General features: G+C 48.3%; 1 protein-coding gene across 1 annotated transcript in view; it reads right to left on the reverse strand.

Annotated features, from left to right (window-relative positions):
• Positions 1-6,989: 6,989 nt before the first annotated feature.
• Positions 6,990-13,896, reverse strand: part of PPP1R13L (protein phosphatase 1, regulatory subunit 13 like) — a 26,379-nt gene continuing 19,472 nt past the window's right edge. The window contains exons 8-12 of the mRNA XM_006901231.1: positions 11,337-11,468; positions 11,113-11,246; positions 10,803-10,969; positions 9,163-9,362; positions 6,990-7,028 (exon numbers count right to left, since the gene is read on the reverse strand). Of these exons, the coding sequence (XP_006901293.1) occupies positions 6,990-7,028; positions 9,163-9,362; positions 10,803-10,969; positions 11,113-11,246; positions 11,337-11,468 (672 nt within the window). The remainder of the gene's footprint in view (positions 7,029-9,162; positions 9,363-10,802; positions 10,970-11,112; positions 11,247-11,336; positions 11,469-13,896) is intronic.

The following is a 13,896-nucleotide window of genomic DNA, read 5'->3' on the forward strand; positions in this document are numbered from 1 at the left end:
GTTTAATTACCATTGGAAAATGCTTGTCATTCCTCTGTAGGATCTGGTCCCCTCTGGACCCTCATTATTTCCTTCACCTGCTCCCCCCACCGACCAAACTGTGCAGCTCTGCAGCTGCATCCTGGCCCATCCTCACCCTTCTGCCCCCAACCCTCACCTCCTTGTACCCCCAATATGTTTTCCCAATAAAAAAATTGATTCTGAACTTCCACAGGACCAATGTGTACATAGGGCCACTGTGAACTATAATCAACTTGATGGCATCTGACAACAGGGATAGACAGATATTTTGATAGATGATAGGTAGATTAGGTAGATAGAAAGATAGATAGATAGACAGACAGACAGACAGATGTTGTTGTGTACCGTTTACTTGGATCCAACCCATAGCTGACCCTCCAGGGGCCTCTCAGGAGAATAAATTGCAGGAGAGGAGACTGTGCATCTCTCTCCCACTGAGCAGCTGATGGATCCAAACAAACATTAGGTTGTGTTGCTTTTACCACTAAGTCACCAGAGTTCCCAGATAGATAGAGATATAGATACAGATACCTATACTCATCTGTCTACAGATCTCATTTATTTACTTTTTCAGCATCTCAGTTTTTATTAATGTTTTAAAAGCCAGCGTGCATGCCAGTGAGGATAGTAGTGGGGGCAAAGGAAAGGAAAAAGAAGAAGGAATTCTAAGCATATTGATACTAAAACTCCAGGCTGGTTCCATCATGGATTTAATTTGCACTGAACAGAGACCTTCTTCTCCTGACAGTCGTTGCAAAGCACCTCCATCATTCTGGCCCCAGCTCAGAGCTAGGAACGCTACAAGCTCCTAGTTTAAATGTCAAGACTGAGAGTGAATCTCTAGATTTTTTTTCCTACCATGTTCCTTAGAATAGCCAATTTACAAGAGTAGAATTTTTTTTAATTGTAGATACATACATACATAATACATACAAAATAGCCTTTGCCAACTCAATATTTTACATATGTACAACTGACACCCAACAGCATAAATCAAGTTGTACGGTTCCGTTCCCAGGCTCCTCTGTCATATTTTCCACCACCATCAACAGAAACCACTTCCTAAACAATGCCGCCTCCTCTGCTCCTCTCGCCCGCCCCTGGTAACGAGTAATAGACTCTGGTCTCTGTTTGCTTATCCCGGGACACCGCTTGTGTAAGTGAGATCATGCGGCATGTGCCCTCGTGTGACTCCCTCATTTCACCCATCAGCTCTGACGGGTGATTGATGCCCTGGGATCGCGGTGTTGGCGAAGAGCACTGAGAATCCCACGGATTGCCAAAAGAAACAAACCAGTCTGTCCCGGAGAAAGTGGAACCAGAGAGCTCCTCTAAGGCAAGGAGGCTGACACTCTGTCTCACATACTTTGGGTGTGCTGTCAGCGGGGGGCCAGGCCTTGGGAAAAGACACCATCCTGGGAAAACAGAGGATCAGCAAAGGAGAAGACCTTCAACGAGATGGACTGACACAGTGATTGAGCGCGGTGGAGGCTGTGACGCCCGTGCAGGGCAGGGCGAGGGGCAGGGCTGCTGTTCATATAACATGAGTCGATGGCACCTAGCAACAACAACAACACATTTCGCCCAGCGGGATGTTTCCCAGGTTCGGCTGTGTTGTGACATGCATCAAAATTTCATGTCTCATTATGACTTGGTAGCATAGTATTCCATTGTGTGGAGGGACCGCCTTTTCCTCCCCCCTCCCATGCCTCTGCGCACAGCCATTGGCTCCACCCTTTGGCTAAGTACAGCAAAGAGCACTGTTGGGCAGATTTCTGTTTGCGCGCCTGCCTCCACTTCTTTTTTTATTCTCATGAAGGACAGAAAAATAATTTATTCCAAAAGAAGGCAGACATAAGAAATTCATTCTGAAAAAAAAGAAAAAGAAAAGGTAAAAAAAAAATTCATTCTGAAAATAAAGTTTGGTGCAATTTTGTCATGTCAGGACAGATCTTCCCTCGGAATTAGGTCTCCTACTGACTGCCCCCGGTGGAGCTGTTTCTGCCTTGAAGCCACTTCTGTTGCTGTTGGTAGGTGCGGTCAAGTCAAGTACATAGCAACCCTTTGAACAAAAGATCTGAACCCCGTTCTATCCGGTGCCCTCCTCACACTTCCTGACAGTCAAAAGCCCATAGCAGCAGTCCCCATGTCAACCCGCCCGGTGGAGGGTCTACCTCCACTTCTTCTGGGCGCGGGATTGCTGGGCCCTGCAGTAATTCTAAGTCCAACCTTTTGAGACGTCCTTAAACCAGTTCCCACGTAACTGCACAATCTGATATTCCCATCAGCAGTGACGCTAAGGATCTTGTGATGGGATGAGGCCAAAGTAATCATCAAAACTCCAAATCTGTTATAAATGACAACCAATTTATAAATGACAATCCACGGGGTTTTTGAGGCTATAAATCTTAAAGCTGGGGGGGAGGGAGGAAATTGTGCAATATTGAAAGAATCCTTTTAAAGAGAAAAGTGAACTTGGGGGGTGGATAGGAAAGAAAATGTGCAACAGCGAATGAATGGAAATCCAAGTTTTCTGTAAACTTTTGCTAAAATATCAATAAAAAAGAAAATAATAATAAAAAAACAAAACAAATTCTTTTTTTTTTAAATTAATTTTAATGAAAGCTTATAGAGACTTAGGATGTACTTTTCTCCCTGCCCACCTCTCCCTGCAATTTGCTCTTGTCTTTGAAAAGTAAAAAAAAAAAATTCTTTCATTGTTATACAATCCCTGCCTCCAAGTCCACTCCACCGTGCAGCCTTCATTCTGGACTCCTGTCATGATAATAATAACTAATCATATATCCCTTTTAAACAGTTCTCTCTCATCTGTTTCAATGCAGTATACATTATTTATCCCATCTTTCTCAGTCTTCTCTCAACCTTATTGTCATATTGTCAGTCCCGTTTTACAACAGTGGCCCTATGCAATATTTGTCCTTTTGTGACTGAGATATTTCACTCAGCATAATGTCCTCCAGGGTCACCCATTTTGCATAATATTTCATGAGTTCCTTGTTTTTCCAATGTGGCACAGTATTCCACTGTGTAAATATACTAGAGCTTCTCTGTCCATTCGTTTGTTGATGGGCACTTGGGTTGTTTCTAGCTCTTTGCTATTGTGAACAAAGCAGCAATAAACATGGCTGTGCATATCTGCTTGGGTGGTGAAAAAAAAATTTAAACCTGATTTTATTTAGTTGTTGTTTACTGTTGAGTCAGAACCAACCCATAGGTGACTCTCCAGTGGGTTTTCAGAGGCAGATTGCCCATCCTTTTCCCACAGAGCAGCTGGTGGTATTTACACCATGTGCCTTCAGGATTACAACACAGCTTCTTGCCACTAGGCCACAAGAGCTCTCGTCTTAGGCTATCAATCTTTTTTTAAAATTTTTTATTTTTATTATATTGCTTTTACGTGTACCCTCAAATCAGATCTGACTGGTACAGGAGGAGATTGCCCGCTCCTTCTCCAGCAAAGCATCTGGTGGATTTGAACCGCGTACCTCTGGGATTGCAGTGCAGCGTCTTGCCACTAGGACACCAGAGCTCCTAGGCTATCAATCTTAATGGAAAGAGATTGTTTCTTCTTTCTCCCAAGAAGCTTCAGGTGGATTTGAACTGCCAGAGAAACCCAGTCTCTGGATTAGCAGTGCAACTGTCTACAGACCCCACCACCAGAGCTCCCTAGCCACATCCTTGATACCTCCAGACCTCAGGGAGGAGCGCCTACCAGTTTTAAGTGTGGGGCTGCTAACCAGAAAGTTAGTAGTTCGAACCCACCAGCCCTTTGAGAGAGAGAGTGAGGTTCCAGTCTACTCCCATTAAGATTTAGTCTCAGAAACCTTGAGAGGGTCACCAAGATTTGAAACTCACTCTTACAGCAGTGAGCGTTGGCTTCAATTTTAGAAAGGATTATCAGGTGTATAATACAAAATAGTTGTGCTTAAAAAATGCTTAGACCCCAGCAACAATAGCAAAGTTCAACAGGACAACAAACAATAAATGCTGGTGAGGTTGTGGAGAGATTGGAACCCTTATTCACAGTTGGTGGGAATGGTACAGCCACTATGGAGGCCATCTATGCCATTTGGCCCAGCAATTCCACTGCTGGGAAATATACTCAAGAGCCACAACTCAGAAGTATGCACACCTGTAATTATTGCTGTATTATTCACAATAGCAAATAGGTGGTTGTGTGTTGTTGCTTTGTACCCATAGCTGACCCTCCAGCGGGTTTTCAGAGGCAGTTAATCACATGGGAGGAGATTGCCCATCGTTCTCCCACAGAGCGGCTGGTGGCCTCGAACTGCGCGCCTTTGGGATTGCTGTTCAGCTTCTTGCCACTAGGTCACCAACAGCTACCTAGCAAATAGGCTCATTTGTTCAAAAACAAATGAATCGATAGAAAAACTATGGTACATTCACTCAGTGGAATATTATGCAGCATTGACAAACAATGAACTCATAAAGCATTACACAACATAAGGGAGCCTGGAGGACATTACGCCGAGTGAGATATCTCAGTCACAAAAGGACAAATACTGTATAACACCACTACTATAAAACAGGACAGATGTGGTTGGGTGGGCAGAGAATGAGGAAAGAGTGGATAGATAATGAACACTGCAGTAGGAGAGATGAGGGAAGAACTATCTGAAGGAAATACATGATTAGACATGACAACATTCTGGAACAAGAGTGGGTGGGCTGAAGGAGGGGGAGGGGAGAGAGGGAAGAAAATGTGCCATACACATAAAAGGGGAAAAAATAGTAAATTGGAAATAAGTAACTGGGAGAAGGTGATGGGATATGGGGAAATGTGCAACAATGACTGAATGAAAATCCAACTTTGCTGTAAACTTTCATTAAAATCACAATAAAGTTTAAAAAAAACCCTCAAAATTAAGGTGAACCTAAGGGGGAAAAGCACTTAGCAAGTACCCAGTACACAATAATGCACTGTTAAAAAAAAAGCTGAAAATTGGGGTGTAGGGAAGAATCTAAAGCATAAAAAATATCAAGAAAGCAGCTGGGGGGGGAAGGAACAAAAAAAACAGAACAGATATTGGGTAAGGATTGGATTCATGGAAGAGAATTCCCTTAGAAAGGGGCATTTTTATTTAATGAAAGTTTACAAATTATATTGGATTTTCCTTTGATCATAGACATTTTTACAGTAATTACCATCAGGGAGCTGGACATTGAATGAGGACAGAGTTGATTGATACCTTTGAACTGTGATGGAGAAGAGAACTGAATATCCCGTGGACCGCCAAAAGAACGAACAGAGATGACTGGGAAAAAGTGCAGCCAGAGTGCTCCTTGGAGACAAAGCTTCGTGTCACATACTTTGGGCAAGTTGCTAGGGGAGGCTATTCCTTGGAAAGGGAGGGACATCATGCTTGGAAAGATGGTCAACCAAGGAGAGGAAGACCCCCAACGAGATGGATTGACACAGCGACTTCACCATGGGCTCTAGATATCAGAGACGATACGGACCGCAAAGGCTAGGGCAAGCTGTTCATAGGGAGGCAGGCTATGAGAACTCAAGGGACCCAAGAACAATGGAATTAATTGCAGTATCTCGTAGAACCCGCTAGGGGAGCTCTGTTGGATAAAGCAGGGAGTCGTGCTTCTAACCCCAAAGCCACCCTTCTCTGGAGGTTCAAATCCACAAGTGGCTCCACTGGAACAAATGGGATTCTCCTCCCATGCGATTTACAGCCTCTCAAAACTCACTGCAGGGGGAGCTCTGGTGGCCTAGTGGCAAGGAGCTGCAACTACAATCCCAGAGGTGCACGGTTCAAATCCACCAGATGCTTTGCTGGGGAAGGCGGGACAATCTCCTCCCGTACCAGTCAGATCTGATTTGATGGTACACTCACACAAAAATAATAAAATAAAATTAAATTTAAAAAAAAACAAACAAAAAAACACAAAACTCACTGCAGGATCATGACTCGGTCCTGACTTGACAGCAATGGGATTTCAGAGTCAATCTTTTATTGTAGATTGGCTTTCCTGTCATCCAACCTACCTATGTATGAATTTTTACTCCTTTCCCATCCTTGGTTAATCCTCTGAGACTGATCAGCGTGGAAACCTTTCCTTAGCTTTTTTCTATTAGTGGTGTTATACTACAATTATTCTTGTGTGACTGACATACGTCATGTAGCATAATTTGTTCTATAATCTCCCATGTTGTGCAGTAGTTCACAAACACTTGGTAGATTTTCAGTGATGTGTAAGAATCCATTGAATGAATGTATCAGTTTCTTGAGCCATTCATTTGCCGGAAACACTTGGGCTGTCTGTAACTCAGAGAGCAGTACACACAGACCAGTGTGCCAAAGAAAACAAGAGTAATGATGAGCATTTACGGATTGTGGCCCAAGTCAAAAGAGAAGGCAGGCAATTTCTGTGCAAACTACCTTTATTTATAAAGAGTAATGTCCCCATGTTGCTATAAACATAAAACCAGAGCTGTATGAAGGCACTTTTTAATGTGTGAAGGAGGAAGGCAGGGATCCCAGGGAGGCCGTGGCTTCACCTGGTTCCCAAGGTGCTGGGAAAAGACGGGGTCAGAGTGACTCCCAGGGAAGTGACATGCTAGGGCCCCCCTCTCTAGGCTCAGCTGGGACTCTGGGGCGGCTTGCTTTGAGGAGTGGCGGCAGGAAGAGTGCAAGGCACTTGGACGGGACCTGCCTTGGCAAATGGGGGTGTCCTGCTCCCCCTGAATGATTCCTAGCGCCACCACCACTTCCACCTCTCGCAGCTAAGGCAGCTTCCTAAACTTAAGGCCAACTTCTCTTAGATCTCTCCTGGGCTTCCAGGAAGGCAGAGAACTGGCAGCGGGGACTGTACCCCAGACTGGGCTCGCGGGGAGCAGAGACTCAGTAGTAATGGAGCCCGAGGTCAGGCGCCAAGGCAGAGCGGCTTCCTTCTGAAAATGTCCTTGTCTCCTGCTAGACCTTATTCCTCTGGGACTTCACTCTGGGGAAGAGCTGCAGAGAAAGACGAGAACTTCAGACATGCATACACCAGGAGCCCCCACGCCTCAACACAACGCACTTTTAAGAAAAAATCCCCACCTCCATCAAGTGGATCTGAGCTCACGGTGACCCTCCCTGGGTTTCCAAAGCTGTACATCTTAACAGGAGAACACTAGCTCATCTTTTCCCCTCAGAGCTGTTGGTGGATTTAAACCACAACCTCTACCACCCTAACATGTAACTTTAATGTTGTTGTCAATTGTACGGGAGGAGACTGGCCATCTTTCGCCTGTGGAGCAGCTAGTGGATTCTGTGTGTTTGGAGTTGGCAGGACAGTTCCTTACCACTAGACCACCAGCGCTCCCTTAACGTTGATAAAATCCTCTAATTTAAGAGAGCGCTGGTGGCCTAGTGGCAAGAAGCTGCACTGCAATCTCAGACGCATGTGGTTCGAATCCACCAGATGCTCTGCTGGAGAAGGAGGGGCAATCTCTTCTTGTACCAGCCAGATCCAATTTGATGGTACACACACAACAAATAATAAAATTAAAAACAAAATCCTCTCATTTAAGTGGAATGCCCAAATCCGTCTCTATCTTCACATTCACAAATACATGGACTGTCTCCAACTTCACACCTCTTCCTGACTGACTCTTTAGCAACACCCAAACCACTTGGGAACCCCTAATTACTGACACCTCCAGGTACAACCTTTCAACTGTCGGCCCCACTGATGAAGTGGAATAGCCCCAGCTGTCCCAGGGCCATAAAAGCCATGCTACCTCTTCCTGCCCACCACCGTGATGGGTTTGGGTCCCCTTTCCACCTACCCCCAAATTAACATAACTTCTCCTCCCATAAACAGAATCTTCCTGGTCCCCTCTCCTCAGCCCTAGTAGAATCTCCTTCAGTTCTGTCATAACTAAATAATGGACTTTTTCCCCCACATTTTGACCAAAGGCTCTCGTGGCTTAGTAGGTAAGGTGTTGTGCTGCCAATCCAAAGGCGGGTGATTCAAATCCACCAGCTTCTTGTGGGGGACTAAGATGAGCAATCTCCTCCCATGTGAGTTACAGCCTCTGAAAACTCACTGGAGGGTCACTTATGAGTTGTTTTCAACTTCTGGACAGTAACGAGAGAGAGAGAGCTCAAAGTGAGACCATTTGAGTTCTCCATGCCTGTAATTCACAATTCTTTCACTGTCTCTGTCACTAAAATAAAGATCCCTGATAGTTTAAGGCTTAATGCACTGAGCTGCTAACCAGAGGGTTGCCAGTTCAAATCCACCACTTGTTTTGTAGGAAAAAGATGGGCAGTTTCCTCCCCAAAAGATTAACAGCCTTGGGCCTTGGAAATCTAAAGGGAGGTTCTTATGAGTTAGAATCGACTGGGCAACAGTAGACTTTGGTCTAGGGACTCTTCTTCATAATTCCCAGCGGCTAAAGTGGATTCTTTATTATTATTATTATTATTATTATTTTGTGCATGTACCGTCAAATCAGATCTGACTAGTAAAGGAGGAAATTGTCCCTCCTTCTCCAGCAGAGCATCTGGTGGATTCGAACTGCGCAACTCGGGTATTACAGTGCAGCTTCTTGCCACTAGGCCACCAGAGCTCCCTTTAAAGTGGATTCTTCTTTAACCTTGTCATCAGGGATAATAAGAAAAATATTTGGGCACTAATCAACCAAATAACCAACGAGTACTGTCAGTAATGAAGGAGTTTTGGTGGTGTCTGGCATAAAGTGTAGTGCTGCTAACGGGGAAGTCAGTGGTTCGAATCCACCAGCTGGCCTAGGGGAGAAAGACAGGCAGTCTTTTCTTGTAACGATGAGGAAACCAGAATGGAGAGTGGCCATGAGCTGGAATCCATTCAAGGGCAGTGGGAGTGTTGGTTATACACGCAGACACCTCCACCCACCCCAAACATATGCCTATCTGGTAAGGGCCCCCCTTCACTGCCTCCTCCTAGCTGCAATGGGATCCCAGTCTTACTATAATGAGCTTTCCCCTCACCTCCCCATGAGCAATAATGAACTCTTCTGAATCTCTTTATCTCTTTCCCTCCCGCCTCATTTTTTCCTGTAGGATCATCCCCTTTCTCTGATGGCTCCCCCTGGAGCCCTCCTATCTCCTCTCGGCTTACCCCAAAGTAGTTACGGGGCACATAGCCCTCCTGGCCATGCAGCGAGGCCCACCACCAGTCGGTCTCCTCCGGCCCGTCCCTCCGCAGCACGGTGACCGAATCGCCCTCGCGGAAGGACAGCTCGTCCCCGAACTCAGCGCTGTAGTCCCAAAGCGCGTACACCAGCCCATTGTGCATCAGCCCCATGCTCTGCTCCACGTCTGAAAGATGTCAGATCGGGTTTGTGAGTCAGGACGTACCCCACCCCAGGGCGCTGGGGACAGGGACAAGGCCCTGGTCTAGGACCTGCCCAAGGCCCAGGCACCACCTCAGGTGTGAGTGCCATGTCTGCAGAGACAGAGCGAGTGTCAGACTGGAAGTTTCTAGAATGCAAAAACCTTGGGTTGTATCCAGCTGCACTTCTAGCCCTTCAGGTAGGGCCAATGGTCCCCCTCATTCCTCATTATACGTTGTTAAATTCCTGTGTTGTTTCCACAAGCTCAGCTCCCTACTTCCCGGCTGAAATGGTACAGTCCCCACGGAGGCTTCAAAACCCCTCCTTAAGATGGTACAGTCCAGCCTGCTTTCCTCCGCTGCTCTGGAGTCCCATCAGCCCTCCTTCCAAAGAGGATATTCCTTCACCAACACACTCTAATCTCCCACTTAAGTGGAACAGTCTCCCATAAGGATATGGGCTACTAAGAGATGCTTTCGTTCACCAGACCACTCCTTCCTCTTAAGTGGTTCAGCCCATGTGTTCTTTCTCCAGCTTATCCAGCCCGGTGTATGGTCCAGTCTTTACTTCACCCACTATGTGCAAAGCAGACAACTTGTTGTCATGGAGATTCCGACTCAGTGACTCTCCTGAGGTCAAATCTCATAGACCCACCAACCTTTGACAAAGGAGTTCTGGGGAGTTCTAGCTAGTCTCCTACCTCTAAAGGCTGCAAACTTCCCCCTGTGGGGAGGTTATCTATGTTCTACCCCAACGCTCAAGGGGGCTCCAGCTCACATATCTCTCAGGTGTTACAGCTCTGTCGACATTCTCAAATGTCTAAGTCCTGAAGATCCTACACCCCTCATTTCTTCCCACTTCTGATGCCCCTTTCCCCCCGCTGAGGGTCCAGCATGCCTCTCTAGGTTTGCAGTACAGACTTTCTGCACATCCTGACATCCTGCCTGCCTTGCTGTTCTCATTAGAGACCCAGGGGGCATGGGACCCATGTCCCCACCTCCCCAGGTGATATGGCTTGTCCCTGGAGAACACATGGTACACATGCTGGTTGGCCCTGCAAGTGCCCCCCATGCTCCCTAAGTAACACAACCTTCTCTGCAATGTGGTGACCCCACAGGTGATCGAGCCCACCTGCTGAGTCCTCTGTCAGGTGGATCTGACAGTAGCTAACAGCCCCTCCCCCCAGGTGAGAGAGCAGGTGCATTATTCTCCAAATCCCATGGCACAACCACATGAACATTTTATCCCAAAATAAGTTTGCTAACCCCTCGCGCCCCGCTTGACCCTGGCCAGGTGGACGCCCTCTTTTCTACTGTCCTGTCAAAAAGACAACATAGACCCCACAAGTGACAAGATCGAAGCCCCCAGCCCCCAGGACTTGTCGCGCGTCCGCGCGGGTGGTGGAGACGCGGGGCTGGGCTCCTACCTGCCAGGTAGGTGGCGCAGTCGGCGTAGCCCTCGCGGTAGGGGTCGCACTTCTCAATGGCCGTGGCGCCGTCACTGAGCGTGGTGGCGAAGATCGCCGCGCCGTGCTGCACCAGCGCCGTGCAGATGGCTGTGTCGTTGCACGAGGCCGCGCAGTGCAACGGCGTCCTGGGCGCGGAGGGGCCAGCGTGAGAAGGGAGGCGGTGCATGCAAGGCCGCAGGGCCCCGCCCATCGCAATCAGGCCCCAGCGTCCTCCGGCCACGCCCCCAGCGCCGGCCAGGCCCGTTCGCCCCGCCCAGTCCCGGCTCACCAGCCATGGCTGTCAGGCGAGTTGACGTTGGCGCCCGCAGCGATGAGGAAGTCCACAATGGGGTAGTTGGCGCCGCAGATGGCGTTGTGCAGGGCCGTGATGCCCTCCTCGTTGGGCTGGCTCGGGTCATTCATCTGCGCGAGGCAGCCCTGTCGGTCAGTCCCTTGGCCACCCTCACGCTGATCCCCTAACCACATCCAGCCCGCAGGGTGAGGGGCACCCACCTCCTTCACCGCCTGCTGCACCACGTCCAGCTCCCCGGTCAGCGCCGCGTCCAGCAGCAGCACCAGCGGGTTGAGGCGCGCGCGACGGGCCTTGCGTGGGGACCCCACTTTCCGCAGCAGTGAGCGCATCTCCTGGGGACAAGAAGGGGGTGTGTGTTCATCGACTTGGGAGGGGAGGTTGGTACGTATATCCATTACCTAGAGGGAGAAACTGCGCGGCTCTGCCCCAAGACACGCAGGTAGACGCAGGCAGGCGTGGGATTCGAACCCACGTAGATACCTAATGGAGAGAGGTCCCTCAGTGGTGATTTCTCCAACAATCAGGGAATCTGAAACTTCAGAGCCGTGGGCCCCGTAAGTCCTGAGAAGGCACCCTGGTGGCACAGTGAGTTAAGTGTTGGGCTTTTAACCAAAAGGTTGGCCTTCTGAACTACTAATTTTTCAGGGAACAGGTATGGTAGTCTGCGCCTTTTGAGATTCACAGCCCTGGAAACCGATGGGACAATTGTGCCTTGTTCTATTGGGTCCTGGAGAGTCGGAATCAACTTGATGGCGATGCAATTGAGTTGGTTTTTTTTTTTTTAAATTTTTTTATTTTATTATTTTTGTGTGCGTGTACCGTCAAATCAGATCTGACTGGTACAGGAGGAGATTGTCCCTCCTTCCCCGGCAGAGCAATTGAGTTTTTTAGGCCTGAGAGGAAGCTAGGCGCTCATCCAGTTAATAGCAAAAATAATCCTATTCCTTCCACCTGGTGATTGTGGAAGGCACTTATTCAATTCGGTCATTTCTTTGATAAGAAATAAATAGTATAAGGCACGTGATAAACTATTATTGTGGCTGGGTGCCATGAGTTCATGATGAGTCACTGAGCCTTACAGGTCAGAGAATTGCCCCATAGGGTTTCAAAGGCCATCTGTAAGGAAGGAAGCCCTTAGTGCATAACTACATTGTGCTTCTAACCAATAGGTCAGTGGTTCAAATCCACCAGTCAATCCTGAGGAGGAAAAAAGGCAATCCTTGCACCCAGATGGACTGGCGTTTCCCCCCCCCCCCCTCTCCTGGCAAGCAGCTGCTGGGTTTGAATCTCTGACTTTTCCATAAACTGCCTAGCCCCCATGTCCTGAGGGTTCTTCGTCCCCGCCAGCGCCTGCAGTTTGGTCTGCACCAGTAAGGGCTTTCAGACAGTGACCACTGGCCCCTTGCACCTCACCACACCACTTCTCAGCATGGCAGTGTCACTTCTCTTTAGCATCCCAGTGGGTTGAAGGCTCGTCAGCCAGATCATAATGGGTGGAACTGTCGATGGGTTTGCCATCCTGGACAGAGCAGCCCTGTCTTCTTTTTGATCACCGTGCAGTGATAGTGGCATCTCTGTCTAGCTGACCCTGACACAAGCAACCTTGTGCAGCCTTTGGTGGGACTTGTTGGAGGCAGCTTTTGGTGAGTCGGCAGAGGGTCACCTCTTCCAACTGGCTTCAAATGGTCCTGAGTAGACTGTAGCTCTTAGTACCCTGTGAACAGACCTGAACCTTGACCTGCCCATTCTCATCTCTGAAGGTGCAGCAGAGCTTGGGAGGCTGACCTGAGCTGTACCCAGAATCTCAGTAACTTCAGGTTCTGGAATCCAGAAATTCCCAAGAGCTGCTGACTGCCTGCTCCTGTAAGGCGTGCCAGCCGTTTCCGGCATGCTGTGATAGAGGTGCTGGGGTGGCGCAGTGAATTGTCCCCTTGGCTGCTAAAAATCTGCCTGCCTGTCTTCTTGATTTCCACTCAAAACGGATGCACCTTGGCCCGTCCTACCCGACCCTCCACTGGGTACCAAGGCTGTAAATCACAGAGGCCATCTTTTTCCTGATGGAGCAGCTGGTGGATTCAAACCCCTAAAGAGGCACAGCCCTAGGGTTAGCAGTGTAACAGCCTGTGGACAATGTTACCAGCGCTCCTGGAAAGATTTCTAGCCTTGGATACGAACCCTGTGGGGCAATGCTATTTTGTTGCTGAGTCAGAAGTTGTTCAGAGCCCTCAAGTCAACTACAACTCATAGAACAATGGATCTGAACCCTGCCCTACCCTGGACCATCCTCATCGTCTCTGACACCCTGGAGCCCCACTTTCATAGTCACTGTGTCAATCCATCTCGTTGAGGGTCTTCCCCTCCTTTGCTGATGCGCCACCTTTCCAAGCATGTCCCTTTCCAAGCACCAGCCTCTCCAAACAACATTCCCAATGTATCTGAGATTAAGTTTCACTATCTTTGCCTCCAAGGAGCCCCCTGCTGCACCTTTTCCAAGACATCTGTGTATTCGTTTGGTAGTCAGTGGGCGTCAAATCGGATCTGACTAGTACAGGTAGAGATTGTCCCTCCTTCTCCAGCAGAGCATCTGGTGGATTCAAATTGCTCTCCTCTGGGACTGCAGTGCAGCTTCTTGCCACTAGGCCACCAGAGCTGTGGTGCTGGAGAAGAGTATTGAATGTACCATGAACTGCCAAGAAAACAAACAGATTCATCCTAGAGAGGGTTAAATCAGGCTGCTCCTTGGAGGCAAGGATTCTGGGG

Source organism: Elephantulus edwardii, unplaced genomic scaffold (assembly GCF_000299155.1).
Source record: "Elephantulus edwardii isolate Elephantulus edwardi_28Jun2011 unplaced genomic scaffold, EleEdw1.0 scaffold00315, whole genome shotgun sequence".
NCBI lineage: Eukaryota > Metazoa > Chordata > Mammalia > Macroscelidea > Macroscelididae > Elephantulus > Elephantulus edwardii.